Source organism: Somniosus microcephalus, chromosome 6 (genome assembly GCF_052327205.1).
Source record: "Somniosus microcephalus isolate GS21.2 chromosome 6, FLI_Smic_1.0, whole genome shotgun sequence".
Lineage (NCBI taxonomy): Eukaryota > Metazoa > Chordata > Chondrichthyes > Squaliformes > Somniosidae > Somniosus > Somniosus microcephalus.
This window is the reverse complement of record NC_140992.1, coordinates 84,298,021-84,325,507: the sequence shown is the minus strand read 5'-3', so window position 1 is coordinate 84,325,507 and position 27,487 is coordinate 84,298,021. Positions and strand designations below refer to the sequence as shown.

Here is a 27,487-nt window from a genome sequence, read left to right as displayed (position 1 = left end):
TTTTTTAAATTTATTTCTCTGTCTTTCCATTGTTTATTTCCCAATCCTTAAATCTCATTGGTTAAGGAGATACCCCATTAGTTGCCCTGATTACTCCGGTCCCAGATGCCATTACTAGCTCACACTTCCAGCTACATAGTAGGCAACTTTTTTTGGCCTGATGAATGCAAGAGGAAGTCTAGCTAATGACAGATGCCATTAGAAGCCCTACTGCAGTAAAATCTGGCCCATTATATTTGCATGTTTCACATCTTCACACAGGACACTGAATACAACATTCTTATCCCCATCTTACTTTACAATAATGCACAGAACATTCATTGTATTAATCGGATTCCCTCAGTCTTGAGGAAATGAAGACGTCAAATACAGCATGCACCTGATATTTAGAAGGAAAAGTACCTTCACAATGCGATCACTTCCACAGGTTACCATCAGTCCTCTTGTGTTGTCCAGATTCATATCTGCAATATTATGTTTGCCTTCATGAAATGTTGCCAAAGATGTTCGACTGTAATAATAAATATTGTAATAATAATAAATATTGTAACAAGCATCCTTCAATGTCAGCATCAATAAAACATTCACTTGACAATAAAATCTTCGCCATTGTGTCAAATTTCCACTAACATTTGCAGATAATAAATTGCACTTGAATCATTTGTCTTAAATGCCCCTTTAAAAGGCAAATTAATTTGCCTTACCAATAGCCAAATTAACAAATGCCACCAAAATTGCCACAGAGCTCAACAGAATTTGCTCTGAAGTGGAATAGCATATATTGGTCCAGATACTGAGGCACTTTCATCTGACCACATTTCTTAGGGTAGATAGAGAGAAACGATTTCCTCTGGTGGGGGAGTCGAGCACAAGGGGACGCAATCTTAAAATTAGAGCCAGGCCATTCAAGGGTGAAGTCGGGAAGCACTTCATCACGCAAAGGGTAGTGGAAATCTGGAACACTCTCCCCCAAAAAGCTGTTGAGGCTGGGTCAATTGAAAATTTCAAAACTAAATTTATTAAGGGATATGGAACCAAGGCGGGTAAATGGATTTATGATACAGATCAGCCTTGATCTAATTAATCCTTTATTTTGTGACCCCAGGTAAGAAATTATTCTTTGACAGCCGAATTTCAAGCATTACCAACAATCAAAATGGTATCCTATCTGCATTCCGCAGGTTTTACATTTAAGACTTGCATTTATATAGCGCCTTTCGTGACCACTGGACGTCCCAAAGCGCTTTACAGCCAATTAAGTACTTTTTGAAGTGTAGTCACTGTTGTAATGTAGGAAACACAGCAGCCAGTTTGCGCACAGCAAGCTCCCACACACAGCAATGTGATAATGACCAGATAATCTGTTTTTAGTGATGTTGATTGAGGGATAAATATTGGCCAGGACACCGGGGATAACTCTCCTGCTCGTCTTCAAAATAGTGCCATGGGATTTTTTACATGCACTTGAGAGCGCAAACAGGGCCTTGATTGTTATCCAAAGGACGGCACCTCCGACAGTGCAGCACTCCCTCAGTACTGCATTGGAGTGGCAGCCTAGATTTTTGTGCTCAAGTCTCTGGAATGGGACTTGAACCCACAACTTTCTGACTCAGAGGTGAGAGTGCTACTAACTGAGCCACTGGCTGACTGTATTCAAGTGTTAATACCAGAGGTATATGGCAATATACACAACTTTGCCATTCTGGCTAACAATTTGCAAGCTGGCCTCCAACACCACCACTCTCCTTGAACTTTATTCAAAACACTCCTTATGGCTTGGCTCCAAAACTATTTTTAAAAGAACCAGGTGAACTCAACAAACAATTCTGCCCATGGGATATCATGTTTAGGCATCTGGACCACTGAACTATGGAAAAATAAACTTGGTTTTGGTGAAAATTTCACATCTGCACCCTACAGAGAGACTAAGATAGTGGATCATTCAAGCCTGAGGAAATCAAAATCTCTAGTCTTCATTTTTCTTATAATTTTCAATAGTTTCCTTTCTTCACTATTCCCCCCACTCAGGCACACCACCTTCATCTCTAGCCAAGTGACCTGGCCCCAATATCACACATACCTACTCCTTGCAAATACACACGGTCAGGCCAGGGTAATCTAACCATCTAGTCCCTCTTTCCTTCCCTTCCAAAATGACAGCACAGTTAAGAGCATCACCTTCCCCCATGGGGGAGCACAGCTGCAAACTCAGACCTTGGATTTAGTTGTTGTACACGTTGGCACTAATGTGCCACACCATCCAATCTCCAATAGAAAAGCGTTCCTGCACTTAAGAATAAATTTCAGTCCTTAGGAAATAGGATTCTGCTAACAAATGCACTTCATTACAAAATGAAGAGTGAGGGATTTGGGGAAAATATTTTTAACGTTGAAGGTTTCTGATTCAGAAAAAAGCCACATTTAACATGGAGATAGTATTTCACTCAAATTAATTTTCCCTTCTTCCCCTGAAAATAGCCTACAGCATGGAGTCTCTCTCCCTGCATTTAGGAAATACTGAATTCAATGATCCTAACTAAAACCAACAAAATTAATCCATTATGATCCATGGACAAGCAGCAGGGACTCAAACCATAACTACTAGGTAGGGAACGATTCACACAGAACTGTTAATGTCTTATAAATTATTTGTTGTACTGCAATTACTCGTTATTTATTTTACACATTGTACTTCCTCTAAAGCCCAGATTGTTTTGAAGAACATTCCTAAAGCAAAAAAAATAAAAGTTGGAGTCTGAACACCAGACAGAAGTTGAAATGAACAGTACTCACTCTTCATCCTTGGCTGTGTCGAAGCAGTCATCACAGACTCGTACCTGGAACTCAAAGCCCATCACAGGGTAGGTAGAACGCTTAGTGCTGCATTTCCCACATACAGCTTTGCCGCACTTTCTGCAGTGATGCTAAATACAAGTGTAATAAAAAAAGTTTGAAGAAAATGTTAAAAATAAATCTCCACTCTACCTCCTATACAGAGTAGAAACATTCTTCAAATAGTGGCAGATTTTCTAATAGATTCCCCGAGTCAATCACCAGACTTATGACAGCTCTTCAGATTCAGATCAAGTTTCTATTGAATTATCGCTCAGAAAAAAAGCAAAAATTAATATCCAGCTTCATTGAATTGATTTGTATCAATATTTTTAAAAAATGAACAGCAATCTTATGGTTTTTAGACTAAATTTTACAAACTTACTGCTGCAAAATTATTATTATTTTTAAAACAGCACCATGTAAATTTGTTGCCATTACAGCCTGTGGGTTCACCCAAAGCAAAAGTCATCTACATGGAGTAAAGGCTTAGACTGGCCATTTGAGACCTGATGTGGTTGTGGTTGGTGACTCGGTTAGTGTAGATATTTGGCTCTAACCAGTGCTACAGACATTACACCAGAGGTTATAGGTCATTGAAGATTTGTAGGGTTTCCAGGGTGAATGAGATTGTTAATCTGGATATTTTTTTTTCGAAAAAGGCCTTGTACCTTTCGATTCTTAAAAAAATCTTGGAGGGTGTTATTATTTTCTAGCCATTTCCCTCTTGCTCCTATTACAAAATTTGACTGTGGTGCCATCGGTCAGTTCGTTAATTTGAGGAGTGAGGTGCTTGTGTTTTTCGCAGTTCTTAACCCATGCCTTCTCAAGCACCATGTTGTTGTCTTCATACCTGACCATGACATCTACAACTGCCACATCTTGCCCTTTCTTGAAAATTATGTCCACAGTGTTGTGTCTGGTGTTTTGATCCTGGGCTCTTGGTAAGTGATCCATCCGTACTTGGACACGTGTTCTTTTAGTTTTTTTTAATTCATTGATGGGATGTGGGCGTCGCTGGCTGGCTAGGCCTGCATTTAGTGCCCATCCCCAATTGCCCTTGAGAAGATGGTGGTGAGCCGCCTTCTTGAACCGCTGCAGTCCATATGGTGTAGGTACACCCACAATGCTGTTAGGAAGTGAGTTCCAGGATTTTGGCCCAGCGACAGTGAAGGAACAGCGATACAGGTCCAAGTCAGGATGGTGTGTGGCTTGGAGGGGAACTTGTAGGTGGTGATGTTCCCATGCGTCTGCTGCCCTTGTCCTTCTAAGTGGTAGAGGTCGCGGGTTTGGAAGGTGCTGTTGAAGGAGCTTTGGTGAGTTGCTGCAGTGCATCTTGTAGATGGTACACACTGCAGCCACAGTGCGCCGGTGGTGGAGGGAGTGAATGTTGAAGGTGGTAGATGGAGTGCCAATCAAGCGGGCTGCTTTATCCTGAATGGTGTTGAGCTTCTTGAGTGTTGTTGGAGCTGCACTCATCCAGGCAAGTGGAGAGTATTCCATCACACTCCTGACTTGTGCCTTGTAGATGGTGGAAAGGCTTTGGGGAGTCAGGAGGTGAGACACTCGCCGCAGAATTCCCAGCCTCTGGCCTGCTCTTGTAGCCACAGTATTTATATGGCTGGTCCAGTTCAGTTTCTGATCAATGGTAACCCCCAGGATGTTGATGGTGGGGGATTCAGCGATGGTAATACCATTGAATGTCAAGGGGAGATGGTCATTGCCTGGCACTTGTGTGGTGCGAATGTTACTTGCCACTTGTCAGCCCAAGTCTGAATGTTGTCCAGTTTCTCCAGGATCCTAATATGGTGCTTGATAGGTGTACTTTTGACCGATAGGCAACTTCCTGACATATGTGCAAGTGACTCATTTGCCAATTTGCATCTCCTGCGTGTTTTTATCACGTTTGTTCAGCCGTAGGCAAGGGTGCATAGGTAGGGTATACGTTGCACCTTAGTAGCAGTTCCTTTATGAACTGGGACTGTTTCATTCTGTGATGTGTGTTTGTCCACGAGTTGGACGTTCTGTCATTTTGGTAATATTTGATGCCAGAGCCTTGACATTGAGAGATTCGCCCACCTTATGAACTCCCATAACCTTCATTCCACATACCTATTCCCAAGTTTCACTCTCACTGGGTGGACTGGCATGTTCTGCTTGCATATCGAGTTCCTCCTCCGGGATGGGTGGCAATCTTTCACTGCTTTCAGTTGGGTGGCTTTGCTTGGTTTTTAGGAATTCTTCGACCTCCTGGAGAGCTTTCATGTTCCTAAATCTTTCAAGGTTAGCGATATTGTTTTCCCTACAGTATTGGACTGATGCCTCGATGACTGCATCATTGGAGATCTGAAGGGATTCAAGATGATCGCAAAAGTGATTTGAATCTCCAATTTTGGTAGGCCAAGTTCCCATCTTTGTTCTTTGCTTAAAGTATTCCATCAGTGATGTCGTTGGGAAGGTGGAGTATCTCCTTTACCTACTTTTTGATTAACCTGTCTAATTCTGCACATGTATTCAGTGAAGCTTCAGTCAGGATCAGGTGGTAATAAATCCTTGGGATTATGTGGGTTTTTAAGATCTTGAACTTTTGGGTAGGTTTCAGTTCAATCTCTGAGGCTCTTGATCCCTCAACTGAGCTTTGTTGACCATTGGTTCTCTGTGACTCCTGCCCATGGGTCTACCCAGGAACCCAGGTACTTTTCCGTCTCCCAGGGGTGGAGGGGGTGGATGTAGCTCATGGGACTCCAGTTTATCAACTAGTTGTCTTTATGGTTGGACAGGAAGGTCATCCTCTTAAATAACAACAGAAAATGCTGGAAACACTCAGCAGGTCAGGCAGCATCCGTGGAGAGAGAAACAGATTTAACGTTTCAGGACTGTGACCCTTCGTCAGAACTGGAAAAAGTTGGAGATGTTGCCTGACCTGCTGATATTTCTGTTGTAATTTCAGATTTCCAGCATCCGCAGTATTTTGCTACTGTATAAGGTCTTCCTCTTGCTTGTGAAGTGGAAGTTTGCCATTTTGTTATTAACCTTAAGCCTATGTTTTTACAGAATGACTACAATTTTAAGGTTCTGGTTCATTCTGGCATAGGAGTTGCTCAGGATCGCAATGTCGACCGCAAAAGCAAGCCATGCACTGTTGATGGACCCATTATTTAGTTTCACCACTATGCCCATATTTGCTTGTTCTAGCGAGCATATAAAGGGCTTCATTGTTATATTGAAGGGTAGTGGTGATTGAGAGCTGCCTTATGTGAATTGAATCCAGTTTGAATCGGTCACCCTCTATAGGTTCTCGACGAGGTGAATGAACCCTTTGGGCAAGCCCATCCTTTTCAGAGCCTTTGATAGCATTTTGTGCCTGACTGAGTCAAAGGCTTTGGCTAGGTCCATGAAGACTATTGCCAGCTCTTTTCTGTTGCTTTTTGCACCCCCCTCATGATGTTTTGTAGGATGACAATGTTCTCATTGCATCTGGGGGTAACGGCTATGAAGCCCTTCTGGTTTGAGTTCCACGGCCTTGGTTAGCCTCTTCACTATGATCTTGGTGAAGAGGCGTAGCAACATAGGCCCGATTGTTATCTGCCGCCAATTGTCAATGTTTTTCAGGAGCCTCCTCAGTTTTTGTAATCAGGTCTGTTCGATGTTTCATTTCTGGGATGGTGACTGATTTGAGCCATAGCGTGAGGAGCCTCGGGAGTAGGGTCTCATTATCTCCCATTATGTTTAGAACTTCACTTAACTTCATGCTGTCCGGCCCGGCTACACTCATTTTCTTTATATCTTTAAACTGCTGTTTTGACCACTGTATCACCATCATCAGCTTGCTTTGAGACCAGTGTAGTCAGCGGATTTATTTATATTTGCTTTGTTGTTTCATTTACTGAGCTTTATTGAAAAGCATTTTTCCAACTCCTCTTTGGCTAGAGGACATTTTACAGCAGCTGGTGCACCCATGATTTGGCGTGCCAATCTTCTCCGGTCTTTCTGATATAACGGCTATCATTTTGTAGGCTGCCCTTTTGGTTGCTGGAGTTAAGAGCTGTTCTGACTCCGCACTTGTTCTCATTACCTGCCTTCTTCCTCATGGTCTTGCAAGGTTTGGCGTTGATGTTCTCTAGCATCATCTCCACAATGCATTCAATTAAACCGATGCTGAGGAGTCTGCTTTCAGGATCTTCCCTGTAACAGGGTAGTTCTTCAGCCTGTGTTAGCTGGTCGTCAAGATCTGTGTTTTGGATTATTGCCCGGGTTTGACATGAGTTTTGTGGTTGGTCAGAGTCTGCCAACTTCTCCAAGTCGGAGGGCCCTGAATCGTTACCAACCGTCGTGGGGGTGTTTGGGGCCACTGTTTCTGCTCTTGCTGCAACTTTGTGGAGGAGAAGATATCTATCTGAAATCAGTTTGTTAGTCTTAGATTTCAGTAGGTCGCCATTTCTCTTGTCACTGTCCCAGCAACCTTGGAACTTTTGTTCTAGTTCCAATAGGAGGGTTGTTTCCTCTTCTGACCAAATTGATTTCCTGCCGGATTTTTTCTGGGGAATTAGTGCCGTTATTCTTTTCTCATTCCTCAGTGCGGCATGTCGGTGCTTCTTATGCTGGCCGAGTAAGTTGCGTATTTATAGTCACACATCTCGCAAGGGAAAACGCCTTCTGGTTTGGGCAGCCCTCTGCCCTTGCATTTGGCGTAATGGCAGGCGATCGTGTGATATTCACTGGTTTTGTTGCATCTGGTCGTCAGAGTCTTAATTTGGTGTTTCTTCTCCAGGTGCGATCTGAAAAGACCAACAGCCTGATAGACTTTGTTGCATATGTGGCAGAATAAGCCATCGGCAGGGTAGTGGATGGTAATTTCCACCGGGTGTTTTCGATCACTTTTGGGCTCGATTCTTACAACTTCACAATAGGTGTTTTCAGCTATTGTCTCAGTTTTTGTTCCCTTGGTGTCATATATTGTTTGGACTGGGCTGACTAGTGGTGCCCCCTAGACCTGAGGCACTCATCCTCAACCTCTTCATTGTTGTCACCTATTGGTTCTCCCATTCCTAGGGTTCTGGCTGCCAGAATTGGAAGCTAATAGGGCAACTGTGTACTGATGCAGGATATAAAGTCCTACAGCAGCTTAAAGGGGCAGGAATTAAAATTGTTAAAAGGTGGACAATAAGCAAGCTTCTAATGCAAAAAAAAGTCTGGAGGGAGTAGAGTTAGTTACTAACTGGTTCAGTGATAATGAGGCAGAGGAGGGGGCCTCTCTTTAGCAGCAAGTACCCGAGTCTCCCAAGAGCAGCGCAGGATGAATGCCACCTCCACCTCACTAGAGAATAGGGCAAGAAAAAGTTCAATGATCTTACCAGAACAGCCAAGGTAGCAGAACCCACAATTACTTTGCATTAGTACAGTGTGTAAAGCATGACAGGTACTTAAAATTATCTCCCCCTCACACGGTCTTAAATAACTTACCATGAATGGGTATGAGGCAGGGTAGTGCCTTTTACACCCCAAACATTATCTTGATGTGTTCCAACATCCACATCCTTACAACATTCAGCCCAAAAGAATCCTCCCATCTAATGTACTTAATTGTTGCACATAGATGTCAACACATGCACTATGGCTGCATGCTACCACTTCAGCCTTACTGCATATCATCTTCTCAATTCTTTTACTCTCCTTCAGGAGAAGACAGCCCAAAACCACCACCAGAGATCAATGACAAGTGATGGACACCCCCAACTTTAGAATGCTGACCCTTTGAAGAAGCAGCAGCCCTCAACATCTCAAAAAAGGAGGCCAAAGACGGCATATGTAGCCCAAAGGCAGTAGTTTGGACAGTCATACTCTAAAGCCACATGTATTTGTGGAAAACTGATATATGTTGACATAAGCATTTAGTGTTGAGCATCTGATAAAGCTGTGAAGTATTTTAGATTTATCAAGAGCTATACCACACACCTGTCGCAAACCAAGGCTCTTTGTATCCCACATCTGTTTGAAGTTCCAGAAGAATGGCTGTTTACAATTTTGACAAGAATCACTTTCCTGCCATTGTGGAGCCTATGAAGCAACAATAAAAAAGTTAATAAAAACCTGGAGCAAACAAATGGATCCTGTTGCTGTTATAAGAATACAGGGAAAGTCAGGAACAAGAAGATCTATCATTTTTCTGTTAGTGCATCACAACACGGCATCTTCATGTTTTTGCATTGGTTTACTGGGCTTTTTATTTTTAAAAAGGTAATGCCATCCATTGGTAAGGAGCACAACCAATTTATTTGCAATACAATATAAAATATATAGTACTGTACAATTTTTCATTAGTAATATATTTTCCTCAATTTACAATTACAGATTGACGTAAGAAAACTCCTAGGCACTTGGTCTAAGTATTAAACAAGGCTTTAATCATCTGTTTTTCAACATGGAGATCTAGTTGTGTCCTTCACTAGTTCCTGTTAAAGAATGTCCTGAGCAAGGTGGGCCCATGCCTGAGTATTTATACTCTCCCTGGACAGCGCCACCAGCAGGCCGCCCAATATCATTTCATAAGTCATTTCCACATGAATGACAAGATTCATGTCACAGTACATACACCATTTTAATTTCATTAACATCTTCTAAGCCTTTACATCCACTTAATATGCACCTGTTTTTTTTTTTTTTAAACAGGTCATGTGACCTGGGATTGGCGTTCCTTACTTTGTCTTTGTTGCATTTTGTTTAATATTCAATTTGGTTTTTTTCCCCCCCACTGTTTATATTCCATTTCACCCAAGTCAATCCCCAGAATTTATTCAATCCATAACATCAGAAGTGCAAAGCATTAAACAGACAAACCCTAGGCATGAATTAGGATATGCCATCTATTGTAGATAACAAAGGTTTCTCTGAAAATCTTGTCATTTTGTCCTGATGTAACAGATATGAAGACAAATCTCCAACCCACGGCCTTCCAGTTAATAATTTATTGGTTAGTACAAAATCCACCAGTAAAACAATGAATACTGATCAGTGGATTTTTCAACCATTTGGCTGCTGCCCCTGGAGAGCGATGGAAAATGATGCATGGCGTCTTTAGTGTAATGTTAGTCTAAAAACTTGTCCATTCAAAATAAATCATGTAGAAATATATTAAAATGGAGTGGGGGAACAGAGTAAAACACCTAGGCCTAGAAATTGGGTATAGCCCCGCTTGAGGCGTTAGAACTGGCGCTGCGCAAAGTTTATAGCCAGACAAAACTTATCGCTGCCTGACGAGATATTGGGTTGCATCGCCCCCAAAGGGGATTGAGGTGCGAAATCAGACATTGCACGGGGCTCCTAAGGCGCAAAAGTTCAGGCGCTACCCAATATCGGCGTGGACGTGGACGGGCACAGCGCAAGTGATCTCAATTACCGGAAACCACGAGCCTTCCAGGCGCCGGCCGGCTCTTAAAGGGGTGGGTCAGTCAGCCTGAGCTGCCACACTCAACGCCCTGTAGGCCTCAGAATCGGCGCTCGCCCTTCTCTGGTGCAAGAAACTTGGTCAGGATGGAGAAGGTGAGACAGAGAGCAGAGCGCTTCAGCACTGAGGCTCTGGACCAGTTGGTGTCTGCAGTTGAGCGCCGTCGAGATGTTCTGTATCCTGACAATGGCAAGAGGCCGAATCAAAAGGCTTACCGGCGATCTTGGAGGGAGGTTTCTCTGAGGGTCAACTCCAGCAGCATGGCGACCAGGACCCCTGTTCAGTGCAGGAAGAAATTCAACGACCTCACTCGGGTCGTTAGGGTGAGTGTTGGTTATGCAAACTTCTGATTCCCTCCATCTGCACCTGACTTAGAGGACCCAGTTGCCATGATGCCCCAATGGCCATCTGTCAGCAAGCACCCATGGCCCTTTCTGGGCACACACATGGACATTTCACTCAAGGCCACACGTAAGGGCTCTTGCACCATGGGGGGCATGAGATGATCTCTCAAGGCCTCACGTTACAGAACTTCCCCTTCTTTCCCCTGCAGTCCAAGCTGGCGATGATCTGGTGCGGCGGGACCAGCGTCGAACCGGTGGCGGACCTCCACAAGTCGTCACTCTGACAGATCTCGAGGAGAGAGTGCACCAGATTCTTGGAGGACGTCTGTCTGGTCCTGTTACCACTGCAGCTGCCGACCCCATTTCCGACAGCGAGGGTAAGGCTCTCTCCTTTTTCAGCTGTTTCCTTCCACTTGGTCCCCCCGCCAGCATGCTTCCTCAGTGTGCAGCCATGTCAGAGCCTTGCCGCAATCTGGCATGCCTTTCCGCCAACCTGTCCTTTTGCTAAAGCCACTCTTCCACCTCCCTGCTTTCAGATGATTCATCACCAACTCGGGCTCAACGCCCTGAAGCTGCCAGTGCCAGTGCCTCCGGAGGCGAGGATCAAGAGGAAGCCGGACCATCCGTTCCAATCTCAGGGGAGCATACACATCTACAGACTGGGGATAGTAGTTCCCTGGAGGGGAGGGGGGGGGGGGCTCTGAGGATCAGCCAGTTGCAGGAACAAGCGGCATGCAGCAACGCAAGGGGGGTAGGCAAGTTCGGCCGTCTCCCCGGAGGGCAAGGCAGGTAGTGATGACTGCTGCACAGAGTGCAGAGGAGGTGCGTCGCCTGGCTGAAATGAGCACCCAGGCCCAGCTCAGGCACACTGAGCTGATGGCTGCAGTGGGGAGGATGCCTCAGTCAACAGATACACTGGCAAAGAGTGTGTTGGACTTCAGGGCAACAATGGAGAGGACTCTCCAGGGCTTCGGGGCAACAATGGACAGGACTCTCCAGGGCTTCAGGGCAACAATGGACAGGACTCTCCAGGGCTTCGAGGCCGCTATGGAAAGGACTGTTCAGGGCTTCGGACAATCCCTGGAAAGGTCTGTCCAGGGCTTGTCTGAGGCAGTGGAGCGGTCGGCACCGGCCTTGTCCGAAGCAATGGAAAGAACTGTCCAGGGCTTCTCCGAAGCACTGGCACCTGGCACACAGGTCCTCACTGCTGCCACGCAGTCACTTGCCGGCCTCGACCACACCCAGATTGAGGCAACGCGAACTCTCACTGCAGCCACCCTATCTGCATCAGCTAGGATCACCCTGGGCCCTTCCAGTCCCATACAAGGCCAGGAATCAGTGGAGCATGCGATTGTGGCGGATGAGCCGAGCCGGTCCCCTCAGAGAGCCAGTGTGTCGTCCGACCATGGTGCAGGTGTCCTCTCTCGGCAGGTGACCATTGCACATGCCAGCGCTGGTACGTCTGCAGTGCAGCTGCCACCACCTGCAGTGCACTCTGCTTCCAGCCATGCTCAGATCAAGCATCCTACGTCCGCACCCTCCAAGCCCAGAGGTCGGCCAGGCCGTCCCTCAGGGGCTTCTGCGCTTCCACAGTCAGCAGGCGTCCCCCAGCCTTCACCCCGCCACTGGGGTTCAATTACGTAGGAGCAGCAGGGAGGGAAGGGGCCGACCACGAAAGAGAAGTCGTTCTCCATCAAGGGGCCAGCAGTAGAGGGAGGTGCTGAGACGTTTCTTTGGCCAAATTCAAGGACACCCTCACCTGTTGTAATTGTTGGAAATGGTTTGTTTAGTTTTGCGGCTTTGCCGAAGAGTTAACTGTTATTTTGTTCGTTATGGTTTCTGTTGACATGACGTTGTTTTGCTGTAATGAAAGACTTTTGTGACAATAAAGAGAAGTTTTAATGTGCTATGGTGCACGTGACTAATTACAGTGATGCTGGCCTTCAGAGGCTTTCAAACATCCAAAGTGCGCAGGAGTAAAGACACTCATCATTCCGCCAGAGGGGCCTCGAAACGAGTCCTCATGAGCCTCTGACAGATGGCCCTTCCACTTTCAGGAGCCCTTCCATCTTCCTCCTCCTCCTCCTCCTCCTCCTCGTCCGCATGCTCCTCCTCCTCCGCCTGCTCTTCCTCCAGCTCTGCTGGTCGTTGAGGGACAGCTGGAATTGGCTGGGTGCGTCGAATCGCCAAGTTGTGGAGCATGCAGCAGACGACGATGATGTGGCCCACTTGCTCCGGCGAGTACTGCAGGGCTCCCCCCGAATGGTCCAGACATCGGAAACGCTTTTTGAGCACACCAATAGTGTGCTCTACAATGTTCCTGGTCGCCTGATGGCTGCTGTTGAACAGCTCTTCTGCTGGGGTGGCGGCCACACGGAGTGGTGTCATCAGCCATGGGCAGAGAGGATAGCCCTTGTCCCCAATAAGCCAGCCTCGTGGTCGAGCCAGCCCCTCAAAAAGGTCACAAACTGAGGTCTACCGCAGGATAAAGGCATCGTGGCTGCTCCCTGGGAATTGGGCGTTGACTGCCATGATGATTTGGCAGTGGTCACAGACCAGCTGCACGTTGAGGGAGTGGAACCCCTTGCGGCTGCGGAAGTCCTCAGGATTCTGGAATGGCGCCCTCAAAGCCACGTGTGTACAGTCAATCGCCCCCTGCACCATGGGGAAGTCCGCAATAGCAGCGAAGCCCTGCGCGCGCTCCGCCTGCTTCTCCGGGGTCAGAGGGAAGGTGATGAATTGACGCCTTCGCCTATAAAGGGCAGCTGTAACTTGCCGGATGCAACAGTGGACTGCAACCTGAGAGATATTCGCAATGTCCCCAATGGCTGACTGAAAGGATCCGTTGCCATAAAAATTGAGGGCAACAGTCAGTTTAACGGCCACCGACAGAGAGGTCCTGCACCGTAGACGCGGCTGCAGATCCTCAGCAAGCAGGTGGCACAGCTCAGTAACGTCCCTCCCAATTCGGAGCCTTTGCACACACTGCTCCTCCGACATGTCAAGGTATGACACCTGCTGCCTAAAGACCCTCGCAGCATACCCTCGGATTGGCCGACCTCCATTGCCCCTCCTCCTTCTGGCCAATCCCGGCCCTCTCTCCCGCCGTCTCTCTGCCCCTTCATAGTGTTCGGCCATGAGGCCGTCGCACTCCAAAGCATCTCCCATTCCGATGCCAGTTGGTCAAAAGGCTGTTAGGTCTAGTGCTCCAACTGCTCCGGACAGGTTTGAAGGTCCCAAGTACTCTAATGCTAAATTCCAAAAACTCTGCTCCACAGTAGCTCACCAACTCTCTCCACCAACGATCGCAATGAACAGGCCAAGTGGCTGAAGCTTCTATACTAGAGCTGTCCCCTTTAAATAGCGCCCCCCGACTCCGAGAAGGGCCTGCTAACGCTCCTTCGAACTGTCGCTAATAGCGCTAGGCGTAAAGGCTCCGGGCGCCACCCAATATCCACTCAGGCGCCCCTAAAAGGCGTTGCACACTGAAATGACGTCATGATCTGCTTGCGCTCGCGGGCGCGTGCAAACACTTAGCGCAGGCGTTAAATGTATAGTCAATATGGGAGTTGTCGCTATCTTCATTGCGCCCGCCCCAACATTGGGTAACGCCCCAATTCTCGGTCTCTTTAGGCACTAACCGCTGGCGCAAACAACCGAATTTCTAGGCCCTAGCTTCTTTCTTCAGTGATTAAGAACATAAGAAAAGTGAAGGATGAGAAAAAGGTCCTTCAGCCCACCAAAACTGAACCTTCTAAAAGCACAACTCCCTTAAGTCTAGCATCCAACTGCATCTTGAACACCCTAAACTCACATTTCTAGTAGCCTACCCCAGAGATTATTCCAGACATTCATCACTCTTTGTATGAAGAAATCCTTTTATCGGATTTAAATGTACTTTTCAAATGTCATACTTGTGACCAATGTTGCCCGTAATTATTTTGGGGGGTGCGCGGCCCTTTCACAGTTTTGTGCATGCGCGAACTGTAACATTGTAAAAGCCAGTCCCGGGCTGTGCGGCCACGCAGCTTATAGGGAACATTGCTTGTGACCTCTGGTCTTGCTAGTCGGTCTTATTTTAATGTAATATTGTGGATTTAGCTTTGCCAAGCCCTTTAACATTTCATGCATAGCTAAACCAAGTTCTTTTCAACATCTAGGATGAATTTCCACACAGTGAGTTGCAGTGCTTCTACGCCAATGGAGAGAGATTTGTGCCCACTGAAGATCTGCAGAGGTATTTACAGAAGAGTTTCCTAGATCAGCCCATTTGTACATGCACTGGAGTAATGATTACTGTTAACCCCATTTCTAATCTGCTGGGCTACATGGAAATTAGAGTGCAGCTTTTAAAAAGCCAATACTGGTTGCTGACCTCAACAGCAGATTGGAGGACAAGCCGCTAAGTAAGGGACAGTGCTTGGCTCACTCACTTGACTGTCAGCTAACTTCACTGCATGTCTCATGAATCTTTTTCGAGCATTTTTCTAGAATATCAACAAGATGAGCAGCTGACACATGCAGCCAAACAAGGGCATGACACCTAGGGAGACAAGAAGAGGCCAGAATTTCACAGAGTCTGATCTGAAAGCCCTCCTCGAGGGAACTGACATCAGGAGACACAAACTGTTGGATGTCCATGGCAACAAACCTGCCAGAAATGCCAGTCGTGTCACCTGGAGGGATGTGCCAACTTTCTCACACACGGGATTACAGACCAGCGCTACAAGAAGTTCAATGACTTCACCAGGGCAGACAAGGTAGCACACCAGCCCACTCCATCTTTTCTTCCACGGCCACCCTGGGTACCAGCACACTCTTTACCCTCTAAAAGTAACAGCTGTATAACTAACCCTTTACAGTGTACTCTGGATAATGGGGTCTCTTAAGATTATGGCTACTCATCTTCCTGAACAGCAATTATTTGAATGTGCACCTCTGAAATACCCTTCCTCCACTTTAACAGGCTGATACCACCATAACTCTTACTTCAGCTCTCCCATGAAACTTGGTTCACACAACTCAATTGCTAGCCTTCACCTAATTTACTCAATCTTGTTGCAGGAGAAATTAACGCACAATGCTAGCGAGAGGAATACCTCCTTCAATACCTCATGCATCATGATGAGAAGACCATGGAGCTCATGGTAAGCACTCTGTTTTTGCTGTGGGAGATGGTGAGGTCAGAGGCATATTGTTAGCACCAGGTTAGTGACTAGACATCGACACTGTTACCCTGGAATCCCTGTGAAGCACCACAAAGACACAAGCTTCTACCCCCTTCTCTGTTCCCTTAATCCCAAGGGGGCAATGCTCACCCATTCTTAGCCTCTTCCCTCTTTTCTTGCAGATGCACCACAGCAACAGGGAGCAGAGGAGGAGGAGGAGACACTGCTACCTCTTTGTGAACTATGATGATGATGAGGACGCCAAGGAGGATTATTAAAAAGAGGAAGATGAATTTAAAGTCAGACTGAGGCCCACCCACAAGTTCCTACAGAGACCTCCTGCCCCATGTTCCTCTTCTCAACCCCTGGCAACTCACCCAGAGTCATTTGCCTCTTAACTCCCACACACCAGATCAAATAATTTTAGCAGGGGGAATTAGATAGTGTTAGTGAGCACGTGGTAGCGGGCGATTGACAGAGCACGAAGGAGCGGGAAGTGGATATGATTGTGCCACATTCTCAGCTGACCTATGTGCAGGTACTAAAGTGTATGAGAAGCAAGTCCAATTCTGTATGTGCAGAATGGCAAAAAAAAAATATTGCTGTAAAGAATGGTTTCCAGCTGCAGAAATCTCTACTGAAACTCTCCACACTCTGCAGGCTCCAAAACGCCTCATCTCTTCCCCTCTCAGTTGATGCTGGAAATGGCCCTATTTTATAATTCTCAATCTAAGTTATCCCAAGTACTTTGGAAGCGTAAAAGTAGAAAACTTGGACCAACGACCCATCCTCATTATAATATTCATATTCTGCCTATACAGGCCTGACATTGCTTCTGACAGTCAGACCACAGGGAGATTTTCACAGTGACAAATTCTTCGGAGCAGGTATGGCATACCCTGTGGGTACACCATGTGTGGCATACCCTGTGGGTACACCATGTATGGCATACCCTGTGGGTACACCATGTGTGGCATACCCTGTGGGTACACCATGTATGGCATACCCTGTGGGTACACCATGTGTGGCATACCCTGTGGGTACACCATGTGTGGCATACCCTGTGGGTATACCATGTGTGGCATACCCTGTGGGTACACCATGTGTGGCATACCCTGTGGGTACACCATGTGTGGCATACCCTGTGGGTACACCATGTATGGCATACCCTGTGGGTACACCATGTATGGCATACCCTGTGGGTACACCATGTGTGGCATACCCTGTGGGTACACCATGTGTGGCATACCCTGTGGGTACACCATGTATGGCATACCCTGTGGGTACACCATGTGTGGCATCACTCTATATTCAGTGGGTCAATTGTAGGAAGAGCCAAAAAGCACAAGGGAATTCAATAGAATTGTGGCAGAAAACCAGCAGAAAAGGCTTCTGCCCCATTTTCCTGCCACAAAAAGTTACATGCCCCGATTGTGCACTGAAATAACATTTAAAACTGTGAGAAAATTCTCCCACTACTCTCTGGGCTGTAGAGAGTGAGCTTGTTCAATCTCTTCTCATCAGTCATTCCCCTTAAACTTGAATCGTTCTCAATGCTCATCTCTGTACCACCCCAATGCATGCTGCTTCTTTTTGCAGTGTGATGAGCAGAACTGCACATAGTACTCCAAATGTGGCCTGACTAGTGCATGGTACAGCTTCAGCAGAGCTTCAGTAAACTTGTATTCCACTGTTCTAACTACATATACCAGCATTTGATTAACTTTTGATTAACTTTTCATCTAGACATTGGCAGTGATGGTGTGCATCAATATATATAGATGTTCATTACAAATCATTGTGCTATGTTAACTAAAATTAAGTTTTGCTAAATTGAACTGCACGGAATGTGTTAAATACTCATATCAAATTAAAATATATGGGAAAAGTTTAGGTTCCCATGCTAATTGCAATCTATGTGGCTGCAAAACAAAAACATTGCTGATATAGCAGACTCCAGTAAGACTGTAACAAGGGCATTGCTGACCAAAAAAAGATAAAATTCTGATATGTAGAGAGTGAACATCTGCATTCATAAAGCGTGTAATTAACTCTTGAAAATAATGAACTGTTGAAAAGTAGTAAACAAGCGACCTTGAGGATGGTTAAAAACAAGATTGGGAAGAAAGCAGTTAGTAAACAAGAGGGTTATTAAAGTTTGAGGAAAAAAGGTGAAATTGCCATCATTGGAAAAGACAAGCCAGTGGCAGGCCAGAAACATCAAGGCAGGATTACTGATCAACCCTGGACGTGGAACAGATGTGCCAAGCTGTTGTTTGGGCAGGTGGACTCACATTGTGCTTGGCTGGGCAGAGTGTTAAATGTTACTTCAGAATGATACTGCATTATGAATTGCAAATTGTAGAAACAGTACATAAACTAAGAAATTAAATATATCTGGTTTCGGACTCCCGCAGCTCCTGAATCAAACAAAGTTGATAATGCCGAGATAGGCCGACAGATAAATCTGTAACCTGGGCAACCTAAACACAGAAGTCGAGAAGGGTTCTAATTAACCCAGTTAAAACTGGATATGTCAGAGCTGAATTCACTATTATTCCCAGGTCCCTTTCGTAATCTTACTGTGCTAATTCTGTTTCATTCTTTGGAGAAAAGATGACAGAGGGGAATATGATACAGTTGTTAAAATAATGAAAGGCATAGATATGGTTGGAGTAACAAATCAGACAAAAGGAGCACAAGACTGGAGAACACAAATACAAAATGCACAAGTCTTGGTTAGAAAAATAAACTTTTCCACCCACAAGATAGTGCACATTTGGAATAGACTCTCAGAGAAAGTAGTTGACTTGGGGTCAATTGAATTCTTTAAAAAGGGAACCAAATTGGCATCTGCTGAGAAGGGAATTAAGGATTATTGAGATATTAATACCAAGGAAGGTAGGAAAAGGTGTTTAGTGTTCCTTAGAATAGGGGATGAAGAGGTGGTGGGGAGTAAAGAAGTCCTCAATATAGAGTAACTATACGAGGATTCTGGATGGATAAACCAGTTCTGACAAAAGGACATCGACTGTAAACATTAACTCTGTTTCTCTCTCCACAGATGGTGCCTGGCCTGCTGAGTATTTCCAGCATTTTCTGGGTTTTTTAATTTTTGAATCATCTTTTTTGCCCTGGATTTATACAAGTCTTAAGATACATCCTTACTACTACTCTTTCTATTTTAGTATCTGAATCCAGGTCATGTTATGTAAATAACAAAAAGCAGAGATCCAAGCACGGATTCCTGTGGGACTCCACTCAACAACTCCTTACAGTCAGACATTACACCTCTCACTAGAACTCAGGTTCCTATATTTTAACCAATTTCATGTCCAATTCCATACTCTACACTTGATTTTCATGGCCATCAGCTTAATTAGAAACCTTCTATTTGTAATGATGTTGAAAGCCTTCTGAAAGTTCAAAAATTATATTATATTATAGGGAATCCACAGTCCCCACTATGTCAATATAGCACAGCACAGGTTCACTAGGATACTGTCTGGTATGAGGAAATATAAATACAAAGACTTAAAAATTGGGGCTGCTCAAAAAAAAATTAAATTACAGGGTGATTCAATAGAAATGTTTAAAATGATGACGGGATAGGGCAGAGTAGATAGCAACAGATTGTTTCCAGCAATTGAGGTGTCTAGAACTAGGGGACATAGATATAAGATTTAGGAGAGAGAGCAGGATAAACATTTTCTACACAGAGGGTTGCGAAATATACTACTAGAGTTAATGACTGAAGCAGCGACCAGGTCAACATTTATAAATAGGTTAGATAGGTGGCTGAAGGAAAAAGGAATAAAGGGATATGGGAAGAGTGTGGGCATATAGGGCTAGGATGAGTGCTAGTGTGGAACATGAACACCAACATGGATTGGTTCAGCTGAATGGCTTGTTTCTATGTCATAATTTCTATGCAATTCATCTTGAATGTCCACAAGGAAGTGGGGGACATTTGGCAAGCATGATCTTCCTCTTCTGAATCTATGTTGGCTGTCTCTCGTTAGGTAGACTATAGGAGTACATGTATAATAATCTAATAGAACGATTCACATTATTTGGCCTGGTACTAAAGTTAGGGTAATAGGCCTGTTGTTGCCCAGATCAGATTGGTCAGCCTTTTTAAAATATAAGTATTTATTTACTTGCTTCCAATCTGGTGGAACTTCACCAGCACCCACAAAGATAGACAATGCCTCAGAGATTTCTTCCCTCATCTCCTTCAATATTCCTTGATATATGCCATCAAGCACAGGGGATTGTCTTCAGTGTTTTTAAACTTGCCCAGTATATTTGTCACATTGTATGCCCAAGTGGAAGAACTGGATATAACGTTGTGCATTCCACATCTCCAACTTGTGTGTAGAAATGCATTTGTTTCATTAAGGATTACTATAAGCATAGAGGAGATTTTATTGTTCCCTACTATGTCACAAGCTGCCACTAAAGAGATGCAACTGTCTACTATTCCACCAATTTCCTGTGTTAACATTGCAGGCCTATTTTGACCTCAGACACTAGTGCTTTCATTAGTGAGCCATAGAGCTGTTGTGGATATTGCTCCACATCGCCATAAAACCATGAATATTTGAATAAGTTATCACATTTTCTGCCAACTGTTATATGTTGGACTAGTAGTTAACGTCCCAAACGCTAATTACAAATAAAGGATATGTGCTGGGGACCCCGTCAGAGATATTTAGCGTCTACGATGACCCAATAATGAATGAGCTGGTTACATTTAGTCCATCTGTGAATAACTCATGTTCAACAACTGCCCATTTTAAATGAATATACAGATCTTGACAATTTTGAAAAGCAACTGGGTTCAACAGAATGTTTTGTAGGATGCTATGTCCGTGTTTGAAGAAACACTGAAGCGCATTACCTCTTCTCTCTGGACATCCATGTTCCAAACTACAATACCCCCATCAACTGCACAGGAAATCAGCTGCCGTGTTAGCTGCAAGTAGCACAGAGATTGCACTTTGTCACTGTAAATAAATCAGAAATCTGTTAAACATGTAGACTCCCATTGCTAAAATATACATCTATTGAATTCCCTTGGGGTATTTATTGTTAAAGCAGTTTTTGGCAGTCACAATTATACATGAAAAATAATGATGAACCAAAGTCAGCACTCAAGACAAGAATGATTGCCCATTTCCCTTTCTCCAAAGCGAAGGCCCACTTAGTCACTGACTAAAGAATTTCCACCAAAACATCTCATTACTTTTTTAAAAAACTTCCCCCCCCCTTCTTTCAATGGTTTAACAATGGTTTCTATAAGCAGACCTTGACTCCTATGTACCATTTCAGTAACCCCTGCCCCAAAGGGTTAGCAATCAACCTACCAGCAGTAATCTGTTAACTGGATTAAACAGTCTTGTGCACTCTGAATAGGTACATATTATACATAAATCATGTTTTTAATAGCTAAAACATCCAATTTATTTACAGTTAATTGGAAATACAAAGAAAATAATGCAGTAAAAATTAGAGGATAATATCAAAACATAAACACAAGCAAGATCCATAATGTGCTAGTTATTCTTTTCCAATAATCACTCCTGAAGTAATGTAACCAGTTTCACAAGAAGTCATCATACTGAAAAAATGAATTCACTAGGTTTCAACTTCTCACAGCACTTTCAATTGGAATTGAAACGTGATGTACACAACACATGTCTCAAGTTGCAGAAGCCTCCATCTGACAAAATTCAAAATGAAGCTACAACTTCTAATTTTTAAATATTTCTTTTGAAGCAAAATAACACACAATTCCAGACAAGCAGATTTTTTAGGCCAAGCATCACAATGGAAAACTAGCAGCTTGTACAGAAAATATCTCCAACTTCCATCAATTCAGCCATGTGCAATTTAAATCAGCAAACTAGTATAAATTAGGATGAATGGACACCTTGGGGGGGAGAAATTCAACTCACGGGCATCCATATCAAATTAGCAGCCAGGAGTTGAAAATTGGGAGGGGGAGGGGCAACCCAGCCACCTTATTGATGCACAAGGTCCGCCTCATATCATAGTCAGGTGGGTCTGTAAATGGGCGAGCAGCCTGCCCGCCTGAAAAAGGAAAAAGGCTGCTTTATGGGGGTCTTAATAGGTTGTAGTACTTCAATGAAAAATCAGATGCAAATAGGCAGAGCTTGCACCTTAAAGGGACCACTCAAAAAATGGCCACAAAGTATTTTCAAAGATATATTGTGTGGAGCCAGAAGGAGCAGGAGTGCTCACAAGTTCATACAGCCAATCAACAGCAAAGGTGGGGACGGTGTGGAGAACAACATATAAAGATCAAGAATACATATCTGCCTCTTTTATAGCACTTTTGAGATCTACCTCTTTATAAAATATTAGCAGATCTATACTCTTTCCCTTTACATATTGTTCTCAACTGTTTTTAATCAGTCCTGTAAAAGGGGCTCGCCTGCCTGGCATATGTGAGTTCTGATAAAGGGTTTTGCCCCAAACTTTAGCCCGTTGTTCCTCTTTCAGATGCCCATTAGACCCACTGTGTATTTGTAGCACTTTTAATTTATATCTTAGAATTCCATAAGATTCCTTTACACAGTCACTGAGTGCAGCTGAAGTAAAAGCCTACTTGGTTTGTGTTTTATATTAGTTTCTCTCGCATAAAGCTGCCTACTTGTATATTATACCCAACCAGTTAATAATGTTTTCACTAGAATTCTGCCTGGATGTTTCCTCAAGAACACAAATAGAAATAGGTTTCTCTTGCAGACCGTTGTGCTAGAGGACACAAAAAAACCTCATGTCTCTTAGTAACAATACCCAACATCACCAGTGACCAATTTTACTGCGGTTAATCTTTTTATTTAAAAAAAAGTTGATCAAAATTGTGACAGCAACAACTTGTATAATAATTGTTTTGGGGGGGTAATTTTAACCCCTCCAAAAAAAGATGGATTGGTGTTGGGTGGGAGGTTAAAGAGTTAAAAAAAAAAAAAAAACCTGAATCCCGAACCCAACACATCCACTTGCGGTTTTAATGGAGGTGGGGGGGGGGGGGGGCAACCCGCTGCCAGGTGGTATGTCACCCATTTAAATATTATAATGAGGCTGGCGTGCCTCATGGCGATCCACCAGTACAAATTTAACACTGGCTTGTCAGGATTCCCGGGCCTCGGGGAACCAGCCAGCTAAAGGAGGGCGGGGACTGCTGGATCCAGGAGGTAAGTGCCTTTACACCTACCTCCAGTGATCAGACAGCCCCCCCCCCCCTCAAGGCCTCTGATCTCCCCCACGAGGCCTCCGATCATGCACCTGACCTCCCCGAACCCTCCCAGCCCTCCAATCTTGAAATTTTTATCAGACCCTGCCATTAAATTCGGCAGGGCCTGCAGGAAACCCATTCTCCCAGGTTTCCTGACCACTTTTTAGCCACCTCCCCTGCCCACCACCTTGCTCCCGACCCACCTCCAGGTTAAAATTCCGGCCTTTATTTCTGAAAAATGCATGGAGGGGCAGTATAGTTTGTTTCCTGAAGAACTGGCTGGAAAGCGAATGCATTTAGAAAACCGAAAGCATGACATTTGTTGGCATATTAATGCATTACAATTATTTGAAGATACAGTTTTAGAAAAACAAATCATTTCTCTATAAAATCTTTCTGCAGGAGTCTTGTTTAGTAACTTGATCATACCCTTTGCAGTACAACTGAATTGTAGGCCAAAACTAACAAGAACATAGTTATTTTCACATGACTTATGTTTCAGAACATCATTTTAAACATCAAAATCAGTAAGTGTTATTTTGGTGGACTGTAGATTTATATTTGAATAGTGGAAGGTGTAATTTATTCTGAAAAAAAATACCCACTTAAAAAGTGTAATTAATTTCTGTAAGTTCAGCTTCAGAATTATATGCATTACATTTTCCATATAGTTAATAAATTAAGTCAATATTTATCAGGATAAAAATTAAAACAATTTTTGTACAGAGATTACACTGCTGTGACAATGTGGATTTAAAAAATACAAAACACAAAAGTTCTCATTTGCTGCTTTGGAAAGATGTGCAATGATGACACAGGCACAATAGGCTGAATGGCCTGCTTCTGTGAAGCATCGTTCTATGACTCCAAACATGAAATGACCACATATGAAACAATGCGCGGTCATTAAGGTGGGGGGGGGGACTGTAGAAGGAATAAGAGGAAAAATATCCACTTTTGGGTATATAAGCAGGCAGCTGAGGTACAAGCTCATGGATTTCATGAAGCTTATGTCAATGCACAAGGAACAACAATCAATTGAGATAGTCATTTCTCTGGCACAGCCATTCCTTGTTAAAGGATAGCACTATAGCTTCACCAGACACTGCATAAAATGTTTGTAGTTACTAAGGTTATGGGGACCGTTATGCTGAACCATAAATAGATCATCAATTAAAAATAATGTAAGATGCCAGGGGTTGTGGGCTGGAAAAGGAGGTGGATTGTAGTGGTACAGAAAGATTAAACAATTTTGAAATGGGAAAATAAGAGGGATGTGTAAGAAGATTAATGTCAGCCCCATTAGGAATTTGGCAGGAGCTGATGAGAGTGACTAGTTTTTTTCCAGTCTAATTTGAGACTGGCAAGCTATGACGTGGTTGAATGATTTTGTTCATCCACATTTTGCACTGATGGCTAAAAATACCATATCCTGTCAAACAAGCTAGTCACTAGAAGTTATTGACCACTGTAGAAAGCATCACAGAATTATTCAGTTAACAACTACAATGCCTTTAAATGTAGAAAAACATCCAAAGTGCTTTACAGAGGCATAATTTTTAAAACTGGATGTCAAGCCAAGGGAGGAGATATTAGGATGACTGCTCAAAAGCTTGGTCAAAGAGGTGGGTTTAAAGAAAGTAATTAAAGGAGGAAAGAGAGGTGGATGGGGTTAGGGAGGTAATTTCAGCGTGTGGGTCCTAGGCAGCTGGAGGCAAGGGGGGGGGGGGTGGAGGACAAGTACAAGAGGCCAGAGTCAGAGGGACAGATAAACTAACCTAAGGTTGATATGTGTACTAATGTTAGATCTTCACAGTTTACGGTGATCCAAGCTTGAGGGGAAGGAAGATTCAGGAATTACACAAAGTCTCAGTAGGAGTATCACTTAGCCTACATCTATAGAAATGCTTCCAGCAGGAGTCCATAGATAGAAATCAGAACAAACCCAGAATGATTTTTCCTCGCTTGTTAGTTCAAGAACATTAAAGCCAATTGTAGCCATACCAACTGAGTGTATCTATATAGCAATCAATATCCTTCAGCATTCATTTATTCTTCTGCCATGAAAAAATTCTATGTAAACTGAACTATTATTGGCAACTTAGCATAGGCACAAGATGAAAACTGTGCCTTTCCTAGTTTGTGGAGCTCATTATCAGGCCAGTGGTACATTTGTCTGCTGAGCCATTAGGATAGCTTGGATTGTCACATTCTAATCTCATATGTTTTCCTCTTATGTTTCTCTATATAATTCCCGAGCTAAGAGGGTAGGTGCTCTGTTCCCAAACTTCTCCCAATGTCACTCCTCAGCTATTGAGGCATAGGATGTTGAGAATTGATCTCATCTCAGGTTTCTTCCCTTCGGGTAGAAAAGCATTTATCTCCCATGATGATGATTATCCCAATTGAGATGGGAAAATGTAAAGTGTAACCTATTGCCCTACAGTCTGTGGTGTAGCATATTGATACACCAAAATATTGCAATATCCAAATCCACAAGGACATACACTGTATTCAATTAAACATATCCAGCTTTAACTGGAATCAGCCTTTTGCACAGTAAAGAGAAGATTATTTTGCAATATTAAGCAGCACTATCTTCATGAAAAGTTTTGGCAAATTCAACCAAACAACATTTCAATACACATCACATCAAATACAGCACTGCTCCACTTGCATGGAAGGTCATAGCTAATACAAAGCTTCTCCAAACATTTGCATGAAAAGTGTTTAAAGAAAGAGAATGTGAAGCTAATTTAGAAGGTTTAACACAGACAGCAGCAGCTATCAACATTTTAGATTGGAACTGATGTTTGAACTTTTAATTAGCAAGAGATGACACACAGAAGTTTTCAGTAACACAACAACAAGGGTGTGACAGCAGCATGAATATGACTCATCACTTACTGATGACCCTGAAGCAGTAAAGTCCTGCCTTTCCTCCCACCAATGTCCCACATGATAATACTGTGGTCAGATGCTCCGGAAAACAGTAGCCGCTGGATAGGATCCCACCAAAGGGCTCCTATACTGCCTGTTGGAACAAAGAACAAAGGCATGGGGCATTACACAAATGCAAGCTTTCTTGAATAAAATATGAAATGCTGCAGCAAGAAAACTATTTTACCACAGCATACAGCTACACAGTACATGTCATTCTTTACACAGTGCTTTTTTCAGTTTGAGGTTTTTTGCTTGGGGGGTGAGGGGAGGTACATTAGTGCATGAAAATGGAACTCACTTCCACATTAAACATAAAAGCATCAGAATCAAGTATCGCCAGGTCAACACAGCATATTCTGATGTACATTCGATGCAAACCAGGTAATGAGATATTTAAAAGGTTGGCAGCACTTAAAGTAGAAAAGTCAACCGGTCCGGATGGGATGCATCTAGGTTGCCGAGGGAAGCAAGGGTGGAAATTGCAGAGGTCCCAGCCACAATCTTTCAATCCTCCTTAGGTATGGGAGTGGTGCTAGAGGACTGGAAGGTTGCAACAACAAAAACTTGCATTTATATAGTGCCTTTAACGTAGTAAAACATCCCAAGGCGCTTCACAGGAGCGTTATCAAACAAAATTTTACACCAAGCCACATAAGGAGCTATTAGGGCAGGTGAAGAAAAGCTTGATCAAAGATGTAGGTTTTAAGGAGTGTCTTAAAAGGAGGAAAGAGAGGCGGAGACGTTTAGGGAGGGACTGACAGAGCTTAGGGCCTCAGCAGCTGAAGGCACGGCCGCCAATGCTGGAGGGATTAAAATCAGGGATGCACAAGAGGCCAGAATTGGAGGAGCACAGCTATCGCAGAGGGTTGTAGGGCTGGAGGAAGTTACAGAGATTGGAAGGAGCAAGGCCATGGAGGGATTTGAAAACAAGGTGAGAATTTTGAAATCGAAGCGTTCCTCAACTGGGAGCCAATGTAGGTCAGTGAGCACAGGGGTGATGGGTGAACGGGACTTGGTGCGAGTTAGGACACGGGCAGCTGAGTTTTGGATGAGCTGAAGTTTACGGAGGGTGGAAGATGGGAGCACCAGCAGGAGTGCATTGGAATAGTCAAGTCTAGAGGTAACAAAAACATGGATGAGGGTTTCAGCAGCAGATGAACTGAGGCAGAGGCAGAGTCGGGCGATGTTACGGAGGTGGAAGTATGTGGTCTTAATGATGGCACGAATATATGGTCGGAAGCTCCTCTCGAAGTCAAATATGACACCGAGGTTGCGAACAGTGTGGTTACAAATGTTACACCCCTGTTGAAAAAAGGAGTGGGATAAATCCTGCAACTACAGGCCAGTCAGCCTAACATCAGTGGTAGGGAAGCTTTGAGAGATTAATCCAGGACAAAATTAATTGGCACTTGGAAAAATCTGGGTTAATAAATGAAAGCCAAATGTTAAAGGCAAATTGTGTTTGACTAACTTGATCAAGTAATGGAGA

At 43.9% G+C, this 27,487-nt stretch overlaps 1 protein-coding gene across 1 annotated transcript in view; it reads right to left on the bottom strand.

Moving 5' to 3' along the window:
* wdfy1 (WD repeat and FYVE domain containing 1) overlaps window positions 1-27,487 on the bottom strand; it is a 68,806-nt gene that overhangs the window by 7,387 nt on the left and 33,932 nt on the right. The window contains exons 7-11 of the mRNA XM_085990469.1: window positions 25,963-26,089; window positions 20,692-20,797; window positions 8,788-8,889; window positions 2,794-2,924; window positions 403-511 (exon numbers count right to left, since the gene is read on the bottom strand). Coding sequence (XP_085846595.1) covers window positions 403-511; window positions 2,794-2,924; window positions 8,788-8,889; window positions 20,692-20,797; window positions 25,963-26,089 — 575 coding nt within the window. The remainder of the gene's footprint in view (window positions 1-402; window positions 512-2,793; window positions 2,925-8,787; window positions 8,890-20,691; window positions 20,798-25,962; window positions 26,090-27,487) is intronic.